Consider the following 19,940-nt stretch of genomic DNA (forward strand, 5'->3'; position numbering starts at 1 on the left):
GCTCATTGAAATAAACAGGCAAAATAATCTCTCGTCACCAGACAAACTTTAAACTCCCTAAATGGGACTCTCAGTGTAGCTCAGGAATAAAAAAACATTTTTGAATGCACCATTTTAATCACTTTCCAGACAGCTGATTTGAAAATTGCATCTTGGCAATCAAAGGTCTCCCCCTACTACGGATTCTTCCTCCCAACGCGTTTTGCTTTTTGCACAGGACCACCACGTTGCCTCCGCTTTTAAATCCAGCATCCTTTATGCTATATGTGAAATCTCTACACCCCCTCTCCCCCGTCCATAAACTGGCTAGACTGAAGAGCAACCAATCCCCAGACACTAAATGCACCATGATCAGGAGTGCTGCGTTTATTTCCTTACAGGAGGAAACCTCAGCTGACTGCATTGCCATTTGGAAGATGAATAGCTGGACAAAGTTGTTTTTCTTTTCCGGTCGCCTGGATCAGCTGTCCCCGCCTCCTCTCCCTCCCACCCAAACCCCTAGTCTGGAGCTTGTATGGTACGTTCCGCACGTGAGCTGGGTGCTGGTCTGGCTGGCGACGCGCGTGCCCTGTGGCCAAACACTGATCAGTGAGTGCAAACTACCCGCACAGTGTGTGACTGTGAGTGTATGAGTGGGAGAGAGAGAGAGAGGGGAGGGGAGACAAACTGCTTCACACTTTCCCCGGTGCACAGGAGAGACAGAGGCTGCATGTGCACAGTTTTGCTCAAAGATCTCCAAAGACTCTCAGCATCCCACAGATTCAATCAAAAGCAACAACAAAAAATCAGCTGTTGTCAAACATGGATGAAGGAATCCCTCGTTTGCAAGACAGGCAGTTGCTAGAACATGTGGATTTTATAGGGTAAGGAGCCAGTGCAATATATCTCTGTCTCTTATCACTAGTGTTTCGTTTCTTCTTAAGAAACTGATATAAAGCATTGAAAAAATAGATACTCTTTAAATGATGTCTGATTCTTGCCTCCTTTTTTGCAGTCGGGGACTATCTTTGGAGCTGTGCAATATTATATGCGTATCTTATATGTTTTTCTCTTTCTGTATGTATATATTCCCACTTACGAAAGTGATAAGTAGCTCATTGACATACTACCATTGGATCTCTTTCATTTTTGCAGACTGGACTATCCATCCTTATATTTGTGCAAACCCAAAAGAGGCATGAAAAGAGACGAGAGTAAGGTAAGAATAAGTTTCTGAAGCTCTTCATGACCTGCCTAAATACTTAATTGGGGTTCGGTGATTTTTATAGCATAGCTTTACCCATAACCGCATCGAGTTTCTTCCCTTTGAACTTTCCCTGAATTATAAGTGTGTCTACCGGATAACAAGCATGCAAGGGAAAGCTATACACACCTTGCAATTTGCACTACATGTGGAAATTTGTTTTTGTTTTGATTGTCATATTAAGTGACTGTAACATTTGGCTTTTCCTGATATCACTAATTAGGAAACATACAAACTGCCACATAGATTGATAGAAAAGAAGAGGCGAGACAGGATTAATGAATGCATTGCTCAGCTAAAAGATTTATTACCAGAGCATCTGAAATTGACGGTAAGGTATATATATATATATATTTCATTGTGGGAAGCATTATACAATATGTTCTTTGTGATTATCTTTAAATTTAAGGACAGGAACCTTAGAACTGAAAAAGTATGACTTGTGTTGGATGGTAAAGGTTTTCTACAGAGGTGTATGTATATGTGATTCAGTTTAAAGCAGCAATCATTTCTAACATGCTTATGTAAAACCAGAAGCTTTAAATATAATACTCCTTTCAAAGGGAGGTTCCTGAATTTAGGGACACAGAATATAATGGGCAATTGTATTGTGCTGGTAACCAAGTGTCCCTTTCCACCCTACTTTTCAGACATTGGGGCATCTGGAGAAAGCTGTAGTTTTGGAATTAACTTTGAAACACTTGAAAGCTTTAACAGCCTTAACGGAGCAACAGCATCAGAATATAATTGCTTTACAGAATGGTAAGTCAGTTTCAGAAGAGCCAGGACATAAACATACTCAGGAGACACGGTTGTTAAATTGGAGATCTCATAATACTATAATTCATAGGGGCAGTCCTTTGAATTTTTTTTCATGTGCTTTGAAAGGAATATAATAAAATGCTTAGGGTATTATCTGGCCAAAACGCTGACCTCCAATGAGATGTCACCAGCCACATTGCCATGTTAACTCCCAGCAAATATAGGCATTTGTGCCCCATGAGGAGAACTAGCCTGGATTAAAAGGCTTCCCTAAGAAGTTACCTTTGTTTTGACTTAAAAGAACAAGCCCAATAGCAGGGACTCCCATGCCGGTGATTGCAGCTGTTTTTATGCTGACTTTTCTTTGCACCCCCCCTCCCATATTCTCCATCACAGGGGAGCGGTCTATGAAGTCCCCCATTCAGTGCGACCTGGATGCTTTCCATTCGGGATTTCAAACGTGCGCCAAAGAAGTCTTGCAATACCTCTCCAGGTTTGAAAGCTGGACTCCCAGAGAGCAGAGATGTGCCCAGCTCGTCAACCATCTGCACGCGGTTTCCACTCAGTTCTTACCCAGCCCCCAGCTGTTGACTCCACAGGTCCCTGTGAGCAAAGGATCCTCCTCCTCCTGTGCACAAGATCGCACCGGGCAAAAGCTGGAGGCTCAGACTAACTGCGTCCCCGTCATCCAGCGGACTCACCCGCCCGTGGAGCTCGGCGGGGAGAACGACACCGACACGGATAGCGGCTATGGCGGGGAGAGCGAGGGCCGGCCGGATCGAGAGAAAGGCCAAGCGGCGGGGCTGCCCGGCGTGACTATCAAACAGGAGCCAGCCGGGGACCAGGCCCCAGCGCCCAAGAGGCTGAAGCTGGATTGCAGCAGCGGCAGCGCCACGCTCCCTGCTGCTGCAGCCGCCGCCGCCGCCGGGCTGAGCCCGGATCACCAGGCAGCTGCTGCCCTGCTGAGACCCGACGCCGCCCTGCTCAGCTCCCTCATGGCCTTTGGCGGGGGCGGGGCTGCTTTTGGCCAGCAAGCCGCCGCCGCCGCCCCCCTTTGCCTGCCCTTCTACTTCATCTCCCCCTCCGCGGCCGCGGCCTACATGCAGCCCTTGCTGGACAAGAGCAACCTGGAGAAATATCTCTACCCGGCCGCCGCCCCGATCCCTTTGCTCTACTCCGGAATCCCGGCCCAGGCCGCCGCCGCTGCCGCCGCCTTCCCCTGCCTGTCCTCGGTGCTGGCGCCGGCTGATAAGGCGAACGCAGCCGCCGCCGCCGCGGCCCTTCTGCCTCTTGACCTGGTCTCTGCCGGGCAGCACCTGCCCCATCTCTTCGCTGCTGCCTGCGAGACTGGGCCCAGCCTGGACAGTGACCTTCCCTCCCCGGAAGATCTTTTGCAGCCCGGAAAGGAAAGCCCCTGAACGGTGCTGCAGGACATAGGATTCAGCCCACCCATGCTCCCTAGTAGGGAGGAAGAAGGAGCCCATCCTAATAAATCATAACAGCGACAATCAGAAACAACCCACCCACCCACTTTGTGGTTTTAAAGGAGAAAGTGTAATAGAGTTGCACGATGTTTCTGTTGTGGTGGTTTCATTTCGTTGGTGTTCTCTCCTGCTGCGTTCCTTCCCTCTCCCTCCCCAGTTTTTCTGCTGTAAAAGATCCTTTGCATTTCGGTGTTTCACAGAGAATCCCAAATTGTCTCCACATTTACCGAAAGGGAGCAAATAGAGACAGGCTTCAAATCAAACATTTTGTAAGCCAGAGAGTCAGATTCAGTTTCTGATCCAGAGTGTCAGTGACATCTGAAAGTGGGTAGGCAAAAAAAGTTGCCCTGGGAGTCACAGACTGGTTATGGCCTCTCTAGAGATGTGTATTAATAATAATATATAGAAGCAAATGAAGACCATACAGTATCTGACTCAACGTAGGGTGGGGGTGCTTAACTCTAGAGGCCTCTGCCACTGCTTGAGAATCTTTAAGGATTACATTTGCTACTCAGTATTTTTTTAATGTTTGGCTTTATAAATGCATAAATACATTAAAGAAAAGAAAGAAAAAATAGTAAGGATATGCTTTTCTCTAAAGTAAACGTTGCACCTTATTTTGAAATGGTTTTCTGTAGTATCTCTATGTTCCACTTAGTAATTTGCACTTGTTTAAAGAGACTTGGATTGGTTAATTATCAGAATGGGGGAGAGGGGAGAGAAAGAGAAGGTGAGTTTTAAGTACATACGTTCGCACTTTATTGATAAATGGACCATGAATGAATTGATCTTGAGCCCAGTCCTTCAGTGCTTTGAGTACCCAGAGTTGCTACTGGCTTCAGTCAGAGTTTTGGATGCGCAAGGAATAGAGGGTCAGACCTATGCTATGATTTCTTCTTAGCTAAGGTATAGAGGTATGGCAAGTGCATTTGTTTCCACTTGTCCTTATTTAATTTCAGTATTTTCCTGAGTTTTTATAACCTTTATAAAACAAACATTTCTGCACTGAACTGAAAAAACAAAACAAAAAACTGACAACCCTGAACTAATTTTATCCCAAATTAAAAACTGGAGGAAATGATTAAACATCTCAGTTTTTAATTGGAAATGCTTAGAAGATATGGGATAAGGTCCCATGCAGTCCTTTTGTCTCCAGATATCGCGATTTCCCTTTCTGGAGACTGTACAGATAATCACACAGATAAAGCTTTATTAATAAGGCTTAAAACAAGACCTTGCCTAGATATTTTTAGTTTGTTGCCAAGGTAGCACTGTGAGAAATCTCACTTGAATGTTATGTAAGAGGTGAGACACAACTGTCTGACTGAGTGAATAAGTATTCTGGGTCTGTTAGTCAGTTTGATTGCATTTGCTGCTGCTGTTGCTACTGTTTGCCTCAAACGCTGTGTTTAAACAACGTTACAAAAAATCTTACTAGCCTGCAGAATGGCTGTATGTAAATAGTTGTTAATACATCCAATTAATGATGTCTGACATGCTATTTTTGTAGGGAGAAAACGTGTTAATGATATTTTGAGTTAAATATCTTTTGGGGAGGATTTGCTGAAAAAAGTTGCACTTTTGTTACAATGCTTATGCTTGGTACAAGCTTATGCTGTCTTAAATTATTTAAAAAATAAATACTGTCTGCAAGAAAACAGCTGTTTTAGAACAGTTTAGTATGTGATATATTAGAAATCAATCTTTATATTCAGTATTTTCCAGCACTCCACAAATTCTATTATCTAAATATTTACACACTATTTTGTGATTTTAAAAAAGTCTTACTAAGGAATAAAAGCTTTAATACACAACATGGGGTTGTCTAGTAATTAAAAATTCCTACATTAATACAGCATAATGGCTGCAGAGCAAACCTTAAAAAATGTCTAGTGCGAATGTAGATAGAAATTTATTTTGTCTTTGCATATTTTAAAGATGGTTTTGCATTTGCTTACTTTCCTTTGAGTTCAATGAATTGTATTTTATAGTGTGTACATTACACAAAGCACTGCATAAAGCATGCATGCACACACATTTCTAATTATATTTTAAATTGTTCTATACTTTTTTGCAGTATATTCATTCTATATTTTAAAATGATAAAATGTAACATTCACACTATAGATATTGTACATATTTAGTACATAATTATCAGACTTTAATTATCAGATTTTTTATGACAGGTTGATGGCATTAGTTTCATAAATGTTGGGGGAAATCATCTATATCGGAAACTGGAAATATTGTAAAAAACCCAGCTTTATAGAGATACAATCAAGTAATTTATGGGAAAATATTCCTCTAAAGACATTAACAGTTTTAATATAGATGAGATTTGGGGCTTTTTCCTTTTTGAATTTCATCATCCTGTTCCTGAGAAAATAATTTAAAAAAAAAAGTAGGGAGAGTTTATGTAAGATATAAATATAAAAACAATGTTTTGTGCTCCCTCTACTGGTTCTTCAGTACCAATTAACAATCAAAGTGTTTTCATAGCTGCACTGACATTGGATCTAGCTGGAGTACAAATATAGGAGCAATTTAAAAAAAAAAAAAAAGGAGCCATGTTAATTTCAATCTCCTTTAGAAATACAGGAACAAAATAAAGAATTCAGGTAACTACGTATTTTTTTAAACAACTCAGATGATATTACGAGCAAGTAAGTCTACATGGTTTTATAGTAAAGCTAAGCTAAACTAATTCACTATAGATAGCTAGATGATTCAATGAATTGATTTAAAACTATGTATACATTTTTATTACTTGTAATGTCTTCTGAGAGTTTATTGTAAAATATTAATAATGGACCAGATCCTGCAACCATGTGTAAATAATCCTGTTGAAAACAGTTATTCATGGGTTTGATCCAGATCCCACCAAAGTCTGTGGAAAGACTGCCATTAACTTCAATGGTCTTTGGATCAGGTTCTGTGCCTGGGGTTTCAATCGAGTCAGAGGAGTGAAATTCAATTAGGCTTTTACTATACACAAAAATGCTCAACCTGTCCCAATGGGTGGACGAAATTTGATGGGGCTTGTGACAGGGAACAGTCTTAGCAGGAAGGGAAGAGACTCCTGCCAGTGGGAGTCTCTGGTACTCTGGCCAGCTCGGGGAGAGGGTGCTAATTGGCCAGCATACCTCAGCTTCTAGGACTTAATTTAGAAAGGGGCCCATATGGAGCCCCTTTCAGCTCCATTCCAGCAACCCCATGCTAACCACCCTGAACTAGTAAGGGAATCTGGCCTGACAGCTACTGTGGATCTAGCCAATTGCCTGTTTGGGGGTCAGGAAGAATCTCTTTCTCCCATGGATTAATTAGCAGTGGACCAGGGAACTTTTCACCTTCCTCACAGCACCTTCAAGCCACAGCAGATTAAGTAGGAATGTTCTTAGTACCTAACTGAGGTACTGGGGTTGAGTTCTTAATTCATTGCAACTTGCGGTCAGTTTCCAGTGCTCTTAAGAGAATAAAATGAACAGTTCCCAGAGGTAAAAGACCTGGGATTTTGGTGATGGGCCTTGGGATCCCGGGATAGAGTGAGACCTTGTGGCCTTTGCAGTCTGAGGTCAGACCTTGTGGCCTTCGCAGAGCAAGGTCCCCACCCTTCTGCACCCTCTGTCCCCCTCACTGGGCAGAAGGTGTTAGGACTCAGAGAGCTGAGTCCTGGGAGTTAGGCTGGCTGAGGAGAGCCTACCCCTGGTAGGAGCCCTGTAAAGCTCTCCGCACTGGAACCAATCAAATGCCTGGTATAGGAGAGTGAGGGTGATGGGTGGGTAGCACTTCTCCCCTATGTTAAAGTTTAATAAAAGTTGCAGCCTGCCACTTAATTCCATGCATGTGTCTATCATTTCATCACTGTGTCCACATCAAGTTGTACTGCTTTAACTATAATGGTATATCCTCCCCACCACCACCACACTGTGGATGCAACTGTGCCAGGATAAATGTGCTTATACTGATGTAGCTAATTTCCAAACAGGAAAGCTCATAAGCTATACTGGTCTAAGGCACCTTTCTACCCGTATAGCTGTGTTTACACTACTGCTATAATTATATGGGGTGTGGGGGAATCACACCCTTAACTGACACAGTTATACCAGCACAAAAATTGTGTCTATCAGGTCCATGGCTTCTTAGAAAATCCTACTCTCTATGAATAGGAGTTACAGGTTAGTATTAGTATCACTTTAGGCTCCATTGTATTGTAACCCTATCCCAACATCTTAAATTTTATGTTTTAATCAATTTCAATGTTCACAGGTGCAGTAAAAGGAATAATTATTTTATTAGTCATTGCATCAAATATGTTAAAGTTCATGCCCATTTATATCTTCAAGATATCCTCTTTAAAGCTGTTGCAGAAACAAAATTTAGAGACAAAATATGGATGGTTCAGTAATGTTAATGCGCTAACAAAAACATAAAAAACTTCATAATTAAAATGGATAATATATTCCTGTAGAGGACAAAAGACAAATGGTGGAAGGAAATCTAAGAGCTTTAATTATGAAATTTCTGGCTTTTATCAGTTCCATGCCTTAGCTTTATTTGAAGAAAGTTTGTTTTCACGTTTTCTTCCAGTTAAAAAAAATTAGACATGAAACTGATATTAAAAACAAAATTATATTTGTTCTTGTGTAAATGCATATTTAGACATTATTCAAGTTTGTGTTTCCCACCTGATTTTTTTATATTGGTATAATTTGTGGGCCCACTTCTGTATTTCCTGACTTTTAGAAAGCAGGACTGGGCTTGATATTTTTTATACATACCTTGCTACATAATGTATTTCTCATAGACCGTAATATATTGGCAAATGTATTTTCCTTACATAAACTTTAAAAACAGGTATTATTTATCCAGTATATCATGGTGGCATGAAAGGTTCCCCAAACAAGGGGAAAAGACTCATAGGGAAGGGTTGTGGACCAAACAGGATGAATAAGTATCTCAGACAGGTTAAGAGAAAGCAGAAAGCCTACAAGAAATGGAAGAAGGGAAGGATCAGCAAAGAAAGCTACCTCTTGGAAGTAAGGAGGTATAGCTGAAAAGTGAGAATTGCCAAAAGCCAAGCAAAGCTGGACTTCGCAAAGGAAATTAAAACCAATAGTAAAAGGCTCTTTAGCTATATAAATAAAAAGAAAACAAGGAAAGAAGAACTGGGACTCCTATGCACTGAGGATGGGTGAAGGTTAAAGATAATTAAATATGTCTTAGGGGCAATGGCAGGGTGGCTAAGGGGAACAACAATATGGAAGTAGAAATTACCATATCTAAGGTGGAAGCCAAACTCAAACAGCTTAATGGGACCAAATCAGGGGGTCCAAATAATGTCCATCCAAGAATATTAAAGGAATTGGCATATGAAATTGCAAGCCTAATAGCAAGGATTTTTAATGAATCCTGTAAACACGGGTGATACCCTATGACTGAAGAATTGCAAAATATAGTACCTATATTCAAGAAAGGAAAAGTGATCAGGAAAACTACAGACCTATTAATTTGACCTCAATAGTATGCAAAATCTTAGAACAAATCTTGAAAGACAAGAGTAATTAAAGACAGAGGAAAAAGGTAATTGAGATAAAATACAATGGTTTTACAAAAGGTAGCATGTGCCATACCAACCTGATCTCTTTCTTTGAGAAGATAACTACTGTTCTAAAAGTGGAAATGCAGTAGATCTAATTTGGCACAGTTCCACATGGGAAATATTTTTATTAAATTAGAAAAGATGGGATTAATACAAGAATTGAAAGGTATGTAGGGATCTGATTAAAGGGAAGACTACCCTAGGTCATACTGAAAGAAACTCTCAGGCTGGAGGAGGTTATTAGTCGAGTTACTCAAGGACAAATATGGAGGAGGATCTGAATATCATACAAGAAAATATGGATGACCTTAAAAACTGAAATAATAGAAATGGGATGAAATGTAATAGTGCAAAGTCACACACTTAGGGTCTAACAACAAGAGTTTTTGCTATAAACTGAGGATTTATCAGTTGGAAGTGAAAGAGGAAGAGAAAAACCTGGGTGTATTGGTCGAACACAGAATGAGCATGAGCCGCCAATGTGATGTGGCTGTGAAAGCAAATATCTCCAATGGCCTGACATGGGACACTAAATGGGAGGGCTCTGAGTTACTACAGAGAATTCTTTCCCAAGTGTCTGGCAAGTGGGTTTTGCTGATATGCTCAGGGTCTAACTGATGACCATCTTTGGGGTCGGAAAGGAATTTTCCCCAGTATCAGAGTGGCAGAGACCCTGGTGTTTTTTCACCTTACTCTGCAGCATGAGGGTCACTTGCTGGTTTGAACTAGAGTAAATGGTGGCTTCTCTGTAACTTGAAATCTTTAAATCCAAGATTTGAGGACTTCAATAGCTCAGCCAGAGGTTATGGCCCCGTTGCAGGAATGAATGGGTGAGGTTCTTGTAGCCTGTGATATGCAGACTAAATGATCATGATAGGCCCTTCTGGCCTTAAGGTCTGAGTCTATTATGTATAAAGTAAATACAGTATAGATGAAACCTAAGAAATGTAATACAGTAACTTCCACTGAAGGCAATGAGAGCAGTGTATGAAAGGACAACAACTGTAGGCCTATACTAGCTGTTACCCATGTTCACTAATGGTCTGACCTAAACTCCCTTTGGCAATGAGTCTTTCCATTGAATTTAATTTGTATGTTTTTCTCCCTCTCCTTTTGTTTCATTTTCACTTCTAAGCGGTGTTACTTGAAAGTCTTTGTGATCCATATGACTAATCCATTTTGCAGTTGGCCATCTTAGAGTTGCCAGCTCAGGTGACTGTACTACAAATCTCACAATACTTGATGTTTTTCTTAAAATCCAAGCTGCTGGGATCATGTGGTCTCAGTTTTCATTTAAAAAAATAAAGTAAGCTTCCTGATCTCATGCTTGCAGAAACAAGCTTGAAAATGTGACCCCCTAAAAGCTCAAAACCCAGAAGGCAAATAAAAAGCATGCAAAACTTATTTTTGAAAACCTGGTGATTTGTTAAGCCAATCACAACTTTGGTGGGAGGGAGCTAATGATTTTTGATCCCTTGGGATTGGCAACACTGCAGTCTCAGTAAAAAGCCAAGAAGTTGAGAAATGATTGCTTTTCATTGCCCCTAGAGATAGCCATTCAGGTCAGGATAGACACACATTGGCTAGACAGCATGGGGGAATTTGCACTGCCATGTCACTCACTGTACCTGTTTTGAGGATACATGATTTCAGTTTCCAGAGTGTCACAGGGTTTTCTCACTGCTAGGTCATCTCCCCCTGGCTGCTCTGGGGACTGGTTCTTTCCAGGTCCAAACCCCATTCACTGTCCCCACTGCCCCTCTTGCCCTCTCTCTCTGGGACTCTACACAGTCCTGTTTTGTGACTTGCTCTTCATGGTTTGGCCCTCTGGCCAGGTCACTATAGCCCTCCCCTTCCAGGGTAGTAAAGCCACATTGAACAACTGTCCCAGGCATTCTTATGCTCCACTGCCTAGTCTCTGCCACTTGCCCGGTGGCTGGTAGGGGCAGGGGTGGCTCTAGCAATTTCGCTGCCCCAAGCAGGGCGGCATGCCGCGGGGGGCGCTCTGCCGGTCGCCGGTCCCACGGCTCCGGTGCACCTCCTGCAGACGTGCCTGCGGAGGGTCCGCTGGTCCCGCAGCTCTGGTGGACCTCCCGCAGGCATGCCTGTGGATGCTCCACCAAAGCCGTGGGACCAGCGGACCCTCCGCAGGCACGCCTGCGGGAGGTCCACTGGAGCCACCTGCCGCCCTCCCGGCGACCGGCAGAGCACCCCCCCCCGCGGCATGCCGCCCCAAGCGCGCGCTTGGCGTGCTGGGGCCTGGAGCCGCCCCTGAGTAGGGGAACCTGGGCCTACCAAGTACTCTGGGTTCCCATCCAGGTGACCTATGTCTAGCACCTATGGTCTGCGTGCTCACAGGTGCTGTTTGCTATTTCCCTGGATTCCTTCTGGCTTCCCCCTCTCTGGGTTTACTAGCTCATACTCCCTCCTCCTAGAGGGAAACTGCTGGCAACTTAACTCTGTGGTCTAAACACACCTCCCTTCTCCCAGGGATTGACTGTAGACTACTTCCCCTGGAGACTTTTTCCCTACATCCCCTCTCAAGCTTCTGCTCCACTCCCTTTTGGGTAAAGTCTTCAGGGCCTGGATCCCCAGGGTTTCTACTTTACCACTGGGCATCTGTTGTCTCTAACATCCAGAGAGTGGCTGCAGGCTCTCTCGCTGTAGCCTCCTTTTGCTGCCTACTTCCTGGCTTTATACTAGCCCTGCTTGTTCCTTGTCATCTGGGCTCCATCATCAATCAGGAGCTACTCAGGCCACCTAACTCCTCTCAGCTGTGGCCTATCTGGTTAACTGGCCCCTTCTCAGCCTTGTTAACTTCCTCTAGGCAAGTGTGGGGTGACCACCCCATCGCACAGAGTTATCAATCTGTCATAAGCAGTAAGTTCACTGTTGCCCCTGTTGTGGCTGCACTCTGGGCAACACGGAGCTGATGCCCTGCCCATGTGGAGCAATAGAAACCATTCTGCAACAATGAGCTCACAGGGTGCCCAGTGGTAGCATACCTGCTACCATCACGCTTTAGTGGGGTGTAGCCTGCTTCTCCTTGTGTGCTGGTCCCGCTCTGCTGGCCTGTGCTCAAGAGTGGGTGGTGTCAAAGAGTAGGGGAGGAACTATTCCTCCCTGAGAGCAGGGATTGCTTGATTTTATGCAGGCCAGCAAAAGATGATGAGGAGTCTTGTCCCCATCCCCCACTTCTATACATCTTTGTAAGGGGCTGGCACTATGCGCAGCACGTATAAGAGGCCAGGGAGGTTAAGTTACCCCCCAAAAACATAGGTGTTGGAACTAGGAGGGGTTTATACACAGGGTTTACAGTTTGATTCAATAGCTCTCAGCACCCCCACTACATGAACTGTTCCAGCCCCCCTACCCAAGAAGGCTGGCCATGGGACCAGAAATGCCGTGGATGCAGCACGGGTCACCCCTCCAGAGGCGCGCTGGCCTGCTGCCACCTTTGGAGCACCAGAAGTGAAGCTCCATAGAAGTGGGGGAGCCCACCAGTGCCTACACTGTGGCCCTGCCTGTGCTCCACCCCTCCCTGGCTCCAGCTCTTCCTCTTTGGCCCCCCCACCCTCCACTTGCTCCTTTTCACCCTCTCCCACCCCCCATCACTCGCCTAAGGCAGGAAAAAGTGATGGTGCCATGGCCCCAGGGTCCCCGACCCCCTCGTTTCAGGGAGGGGGCGGAGAGGAGCGAGCAGCCAGCATGTCATCAGGGGGAAGGGACAGAGAGGAGTGAGCGGATGGGGGGGGAGGGGGCTTCTGGGGGAAGGGGCCTTGGAAACAGGGCCACAGTCCATACACCTGTGCCTCCCCCTCCACACACACTTCTAGGAGCTTCTGGCACTCGCATGTGAGCCTCCCCAAACAGAAGATTCACACACCACTTATTCCTGGCACTATCCAGCTTTGCATTTTTTTTAAATCTAAAAATTTCCCAAGAAACAGATTCTAAGACAAGAAGGGACCATTCTAATCATCTAGTCTGACCTCCTGTATAACACAGGCCACAACCCTCCCCCCCCATAATTCCTAGAGCAGATCTTGTAGAAAATGATTGAGAATACACCATGACCCTTGATAAATTGTTCCAGTGGTTAATTACTCTTTGTTAAACTCTGTCCTATTTTCAGTCCTGAATTTGTCTAGCTTCAACTTCCAGACCATTGGATGGTGCTAGACTAAGGAGCCCATTATTAAATAGTAGTTGCAGGGGCAGGGGCGGATTCGCGCAGGCAGGCACGCAGGCAGCCGGCGGGCTGGTGGGCGCTGGTGGTCCTGGTCCCCCGGTGGACCTCCCACGGGACCAGCGGACCCTCCGTAGGCATGCCTGCGGGAGGTCCACCGCAGCCGCCTGCCGCCCTCCCGCGGGACGCCGCCCCAAGCGCGCACTTGGGTCTGGAGCCGGCCCTGGTAGTTCCCCTTGTGGGTATGTGATGGGGTGCTCTACTCACCGCTAGGATGGCACCTCCTCCTGGCCAGTCTAGAGATTAGCTTTGTGAGGTCAATGCCCCTTCCTGCAGTTTCACGCCGTCTCTCCCTCTCTCTTGGTGTGCAGCCCCTTTCTTGCTCTACGAGCTGCTGCTACCTCTTTGTGACTCAGCCGGCCGACCAGGTCGCTATACACATTTTCTCCTTCTGGGTTACCAGTCTTCCTTCAGCAATCCTAGGTAATCTTCCCATTCACTGCCTCATAGTGCCACTTCCTCAGTGGCTGGTGGGGAAACCCAGTCCCACCCTATACTCTGGGTTCCAGCTCAGGGACCCTCTAGTCGGTAGCTAAGGTCTGTTCCCTTCTGGAACTTACTACCTTTCCCTGAGCTCCTTCCTTACCATCTGGCACTTCCCCCCATCGGTTTGCCAGTCTACTAACTCCCTCCTTCCAGGGAGTAACTGTAGGCACCTGTCTCTGCAGCCTCCAAACACTTCTCCTTTCTCCCAGAGAGTGACCTCCATCTTTCACAATAGTCCCCCAGCTTCCCATTTCCTGTCTTTCTAAACTGAGCCCAGCTCGTTCCTCCTCAGCTGGACTCCCTCACTTAGTCAGGGGACTACTTAGCCACCTGCTTCCCCTCAGCTGTGGCTTGTTGGGTTAATTAGCTCCCTTCTCAGTCTACATTAACTCTTTCCGGGCAAGTGTGGGGTGAACATCCCAACACAAGGTACTTAGCATTGGCACTGGCTTCCTCATTTCCCCAGAGGTGCTCACCCACCCCCTGCTCTGCCCCAGGCCCCACCCCCACTCCACCCTAACCCTTTCCCTTAAGGCTCCTCCCCCACCCCACCTCCTCCCACTCCGACTCCACCCACGCCCCACCTTTTCCTGCCCCATTCCACCCTCCCCTCGCATCACCCCTCCCCACCCCAGCACCTCCTGCAAGCCACTGAACAGCAAATCTGTGGCAGGCGGGAGGCGCTGGGAGGGAGGGGGAGGAGCTGATCCACTATTTTTTTTTCCATGGGTGCTCCAGCCTCGGAGCACCCATGGAGTTGGTGCCTATGGTACTTATTGATTGTAATTAAGTCACCCCTTAACCTCCTCTTTGCGAAAATAAATAGATTGAGCTCCTTGACTCTATCACTATAAGGCAGATTTTCTAATCCTTTAACCATTCTCATGGCTCTTCTCTGAACCCTCTCAAATCCTTCTTGAATTGTGGGCATGTGACAATGTCCAAGTGATCAGAGTGCACCAATTAGTTCCCCCTTCCCTCTCCCCCAGAGAAAGCTGATTGGGGTAATTAAAGGTAATTAACTAATCAGGCTAGTGGGCTGGGTGAGCTAACCAGTTCAAGACTGGGATAAAGAGGCACAGGAAGGAAGTGCCAGAGGGAGGGAGGATCAGGGTGAGCTGAGCCCAGTCTCACAGAGGTCTTAGGGAAGGGAGTCCCCCTGCTCCTCTTGGGTCCTAAGAAGAAGGCTGAAAGCACAGAGGATATCGTACACAGACATGGGGACTGTGAATGTGTTGGTGAAGGGAACTTAAATGGCACAGTGGATACGGAACCAGAAGAGGCTGAGCCTGTTTCTGTGGTGTGGAAAGGCAGTAGTGGGGCGTGCGCCTTAAAACTACAGGGCACTAGAACTGTATTTCAGCAGCGGTAACGCTACCGCTAAGGGTAAACTAAGCTCCCTACTCCAACTTGAGGATCCCTTGTTTATATACCCCAGGATCACATTAGTTCTTTTGGCCACAGCCTCACACGGGGTGCTGCTGGTGAGCTATCGACCACAACCCCGATCTGGACACATTGATCCTTTCTAGGCTGATAGAGTTTAAAAGCACCCACACTGATTTTCACAACACAGCGTCTACAAACCATTTGCACCAAGATGAAATCTTCTTTGTTAAATGTAACATTGGACACTTTGGTTTTTAATAGAAATGCAGTTGTACTCTTCCCCCCCCACCCCCGATTGACCATAGTAGGGTGACTGGCCTATATAAACCAAGGCTCTGATCCTCCAATGAGCTATGATGGGTGGATCCCTGTGCCTGTGTGGATTCCCACTGAGGTGGGGCTCTGTGGGAGAGCAGAGCTCTGCCCCAGGTAGCGCCACTTGTATAATTACCCACCACTGTAGATTCAAAAGGAAAAGTTCTCAATTTCATCTGTCTGATTTTTTCACTTCATTAACAAAGTTTAATGAGTCTAGTTTTCATTAAAAAATGCTTTGAACCACACAGAGCCTATAGAACCAGTTATCAAAAAGAAACGAGAGAGAGTACAGAAATGGTTCACTACTGAGCACTCTCTAAGGAGCAGGTCTACTTGGGAAAACAGCTATGTAAAAATGACATTTCTTTACTCAGCAGAAAATCGACTTCCCAAGGGTATTCAAAGGCCTATCTGCATTCCTCAGCCATGATTCTACTCCTGTTGCACTTCATCAGAATGGTTATCAAAGACCCCTAGTCCTGCAACTGACAGCATGAAGGCTGTGACACTTGCACACAGTCCAATTCACTTCAGTGGGGCTCCTCTACACCACACAAGCGCAACCATCTGCCCATGTGCTGTTAGCTGTGGGATTGGGGCCTTAGGGCCTAGTACAAAGCTCATTGAATTGACTTGAATGGATTGTGGATCAGGCCACACAGGCCCAGTCCTCCAACCCCTTTTGTGAGTAGCCTCCCTTACTCGAGTACTCATGAGTAAAGATGACAGATGTGAGTAAAGGTTATAGGACTGGGCCCTAAAGTCCAATTGCAGGGTCAAATTCTGTCTTTGGGTTCTGTCCTAGGGATGCTCGTCTGCAACTGAGAGCAGAAGGTGACCTGCAGAATCTTTACAATTGAGGACAACACACAGGCATCTTGACTCTCAGACCTCACGGTGAATTTGCAAGCCTGGCAGTTAGAAAGAAAACCCATCTTTTTATTTGTAAATTGAGCACATTTGCTCTGGAAGCCATCAGGATGATTAGAGGAACTGTACTTTCAAGTATCAAACATTTTTATTATATTTCAGTGTAAGATTTAGCTAGATACTGTTTCTACAAAGCTTTGAAGATATAAAACATTATATAAATGCTATAAATGTTAGCCAAAAGGGCTCGTTTTCCCCTGGAGCTTACCTAATTACACCAAGGAGGCACGGAGACAGGAAGACGAGTACCACACCCTTTATTGATCGGTCAGCTGAGCGGGTGTTCCTCTCGGCTAGTGCCAGAGAAAGAGACACACCTTACATGGCCAGATGGGCTTACCTTTATACCCCGAAACAAACAACTTAGCCTACGTTTGTCTACGTCATTTGGTTGACCTGTAGAACCTGTACATGCATCTGTTAGGGGATAATTGGATATGCAGGATACATATATCATTTTGTGGGGGCTACAAGATACATCTGTTGAGGATACATTTGTCATTCTGAAGGGGACACAAGATACATCCGTTGACCCTTTGTACTAGATACTTTGGATGCATACATGTGAATGCAGCTGCATACACTTGGGGAGCCAACATATACTTGGGGAGCCAAACAAAACTGATAAGCAAAATAGCTGACTTAGGTAGATACACGGCCTTCAGTCTAATGAGTTCTGTAAGCTTTCCAACACAGTTTGGACAAGCATAACATAACTTTGGTTTACTCAGGCCTAATACGGAAAGGCTTCATTAGCACTATGATTTTTCCAACATAAATGTGTGTGATACGTAAAATACCTATCTGTACACACACATGCAACATTCTGGAGTGGGGTGTCTGTGCAGGCTATTTTACCAGTTAATTACATGTACTGCTTTTAAAGTTTGTGCATGTACCCAGAGAGTACGTGAAGGGTTTATTTTATCTAACACATCAGATTAGGTTTATTTTAAAGAGGGTATATGCTGCTAAAGACCTCAGTGACTGGATTCAGTGCAGTGTGCAACAGGGCTTCATAAAAGTCCTAGGTGGTGGCAGGGGGATCATTCCCTCAACCACTGCATTTTGAAGAAGCTCCAGGATTCCAAAGAGAGAAGCATTATTTGTTGCCTAGCAATAAATCTGCCTTGACATCACTCCCTCTTCGTCCTCCCTCAAAGTACAGTACTTGTGTGTGAGGCGACAGAGCTGCTGCTGCAGGACTGGGCGGTCACGTGCGCTCACACATGCAAAGGCACACGCTTCAAGGCATGTGACAGGGAGGCTGTTCAGCAGCGGCAGACTCTGCTGTGGGCTGTGGGGCCGCTGCAAGGAGGAGGAGTGGAGGAGCTCTGCTGCTACTGGAGAGAGAGAGAGGGAGGAGGTGGGAGAGGAAGGGAGCAGGAGAAGAGAGAACTCCTTTGACAACAGCAGCACTCTCCCTTTAGCGTGGCTTGTAGCTCTATAAGCATGTCACTGCAAAGATGGACCTGGATTTTGTATCCCAAGAAGAATAATCCTGATTAGCTCTTCACTGTCCTCCAGATAAATCATTAATAATATTAAATGAGCTCTTCTGTAGCGATTTTGCACCTGTGCAGCTCAAAGTGCTTGACAAAGTAAGTACTATCATCCGTCCTGTTTACACTTGGGGAAACTGAAGCACAGAGATATAAAGTGACTTTCCCAAGGTCACCTGACAGGTCAGTGGCAGAGCCAGGAATAGAGGACAGGTCTCCTGGCTTGCAGTCCAGTGCCCTGTCCAAGAAGTTACCTCAAATCTTATCAACTATTGATATGCCAATGGACAGTGAGTACAGATGCCCTGCTCATTCTGACTGAAGAAGCACACAACTCTTCTGTCCTGACGGCAGACTCTGTAACAATAATTTACATTTATATCTACAATATTGACTCATCCCAAAAGTGGATCCAATCCTGCCAACACTTACACGAATAATTTTACTTCCCACTGAATTCAGCGGGAATTCAGTGAGTAAAGTAATTAGTGTGTGTAATCATTGGAGGACTGGGCTCTGTATAGCATCTGTATAGCATCATTGTAAAATACACAATGCTGGGGTAGGAAGGTTAGTGAGCAACTGGTTTCACAGCACGCTAGCCACATAGCAGTGGTTGTGCTGGATGCAATTCTGGGACAGGTCAGTGGGGCAACATGCACTTAGGGGAAATACCGAGGGATCTTTAAGGCCCATGCAGGGGAGATTGGACATCAGTTCTGAAATCCCATCAGACACACAAACCAATTAGACATGTTAGTTTTGGGTAGTCCAATGTATGCTTTAGTCCTTGATGATTCATTAAGGTTACCTGAATTTGCCTTGATCCCTTAGAGCACCACTGGACATCCTATTTACATGCAGTGAAGTGGCATTCATGGCCTTTGGATATGTCTGTATGTCCAACAACTCACAGATTATGGAAGATGATACATTGCCTGAAGGCAGCTCTCAAGGTTTAAAGTGAGTTGGATCAGAAAATGTATTTCAAACAAGGTTATAGTGTAATATTATGTAAATATGGACTGGCTGCTTTCAGGAACAGCAAATATTGACTCAGAGGTACATAGCTCCTGAGACTATCAACTGAAGAAGTAATATACCACAATAAAGGGAACTGTTTTTATTGGCAGATACTTTTTCTCTGATATTATTCTCAAAGCCTGTTTTATTAATTTTGTGAGGATTCTCATTTATCCCTGGTTACTTATGGTGGGAGGGGAGCGGGGAAGGCTTCAGGGTCTTGTCTCACTGACAGGAGAGTACCTAAATGAAGAGAAGGATGATACTTTTCCCCCTTTACTTCAACCAAGAGCACTCTGAGGGGGAAAGGGCAGGGACAATCTTCAGAGCCCACTTCTTTCACTCAGGAGTAATATTGGAGGGAAGCTTTAGGATTCTTCCACCTTCCCTGTTGGAATTGTCACTGGAAATGAGCCCAGGGTGTCGAGACGAGTTCATGTCCTTAGTAAGAGTTATCAAGGCCTTCTCCCGCCTATGGACATTTGGAGTTGGCTGGCTTTTCTTCCTATGGGGAAATTCATACTGGGGAGGACAGAGGGATATGTGGGAACCTCCTCTCTGTCAGACTGTCTCATGAAAGGCAGCTTTGGGCAAAGGCACGTCTTCTCACTGACCATGGCAGATTGTTCCCAGCAAGCATGCGTAGAAGGGGAACTGTAAGGCCAATGTAACACTGCCGCTTTTGAGGAAGGGCTTCTCTGGCAATCACAAGGATTGTATTAATCAAACACTGTTGCCCTCCCAGCCTGTAATGGTGTCCACTTGAGAGGCCAAAAACATAATTCCACATTTAGTCACATGACCAAATGTTCGCTAATAAGACTTAAGAAAAAAATCCCAGAAAAGTGTATGTTTGTGTATTCTTGTGGAAGCAGCAGAGGATTCTTACAATGAAGCTTTCATTACAGCTTTTAATATGACCCTATATTTTCAGCCACTTACAACTTTCTGAAAC

General features: G+C 45.1%; 1 protein-coding gene across 2 annotated transcripts; it reads left to right on the forward strand.

The window, feature by feature from the left end:
• The first annotated feature begins 380 nt into the window (after nucleotides 1–380).
• Nucleotides 381–18,986, forward strand: BHLHE41 (basic helix-loop-helix family member e41). Of its 2 annotated transcripts, XR_005592755.1 has the most exons (7): nucleotides 381–863; nucleotides 1,135–1,198; nucleotides 1,467–1,574; nucleotides 1,894–2,005; nucleotides 2,402–4,395; nucleotides 16,336–16,427; nucleotides 18,797–18,986. XR_005592755.1 is itself a non-coding variant. In XM_039520409.1 (5 exons), exons 1-5 carry the CDS (start codon nucleotides 802–804, stop codon nucleotides 3,421–3,423), a joined length of 1,368 nt encoding a protein of 455 aa, XP_039376343.1. In that variant the 5' UTR covers nucleotides 381–801; the 3' UTR covers nucleotides 3,424–5,513. The 2 variants fall into 2 exon arrangements, 1 of the variants encoding a protein (XP_039376343.1); XM_039520409.1 differs by lacking the exons at nucleotides 16,336–16,427; nucleotides 18,797–18,986 and having other exon boundaries at nucleotides 2,402–5,513.
• Nucleotides 18,987–19,940: the final 954 nt, after the last annotated feature.

The sequence above is a fragment of the Mauremys reevesii genome, linkage group 1 (genome assembly GCF_016161935.1).
Source record: "Mauremys reevesii isolate NIE-2019 linkage group 1, ASM1616193v1, whole genome shotgun sequence".
NCBI classification, from domain to species: domain Eukaryota; kingdom Metazoa; phylum Chordata; order Testudines; family Geoemydidae; genus Mauremys; species Mauremys reevesii.

Excerpts from the sequence above, each read along its gene's own strand:
- BHLHE41 (XM_039520409.1), top strand. The coding sequence starts at position 802 with ATGGATGAAGGAATCCCTCGTTTGCAAGACAGGCAGTTGCTAGAACAT. Across the intron at positions 1,199-1,466 it reads TGAAAAGAGACGAGAGTAAG|GAAACATACAAACTGCCACA; the intron begins GTAAGAATAAGT and ends ATCACTAATTAG. Across the intron at positions 2,006-2,401 it reads TATAATTGCTTTACAGAATG|GGGAGCGGTCTATGAAGTCC; the intron begins GTAAGTCAGTTT and ends TCTCCATCACAG.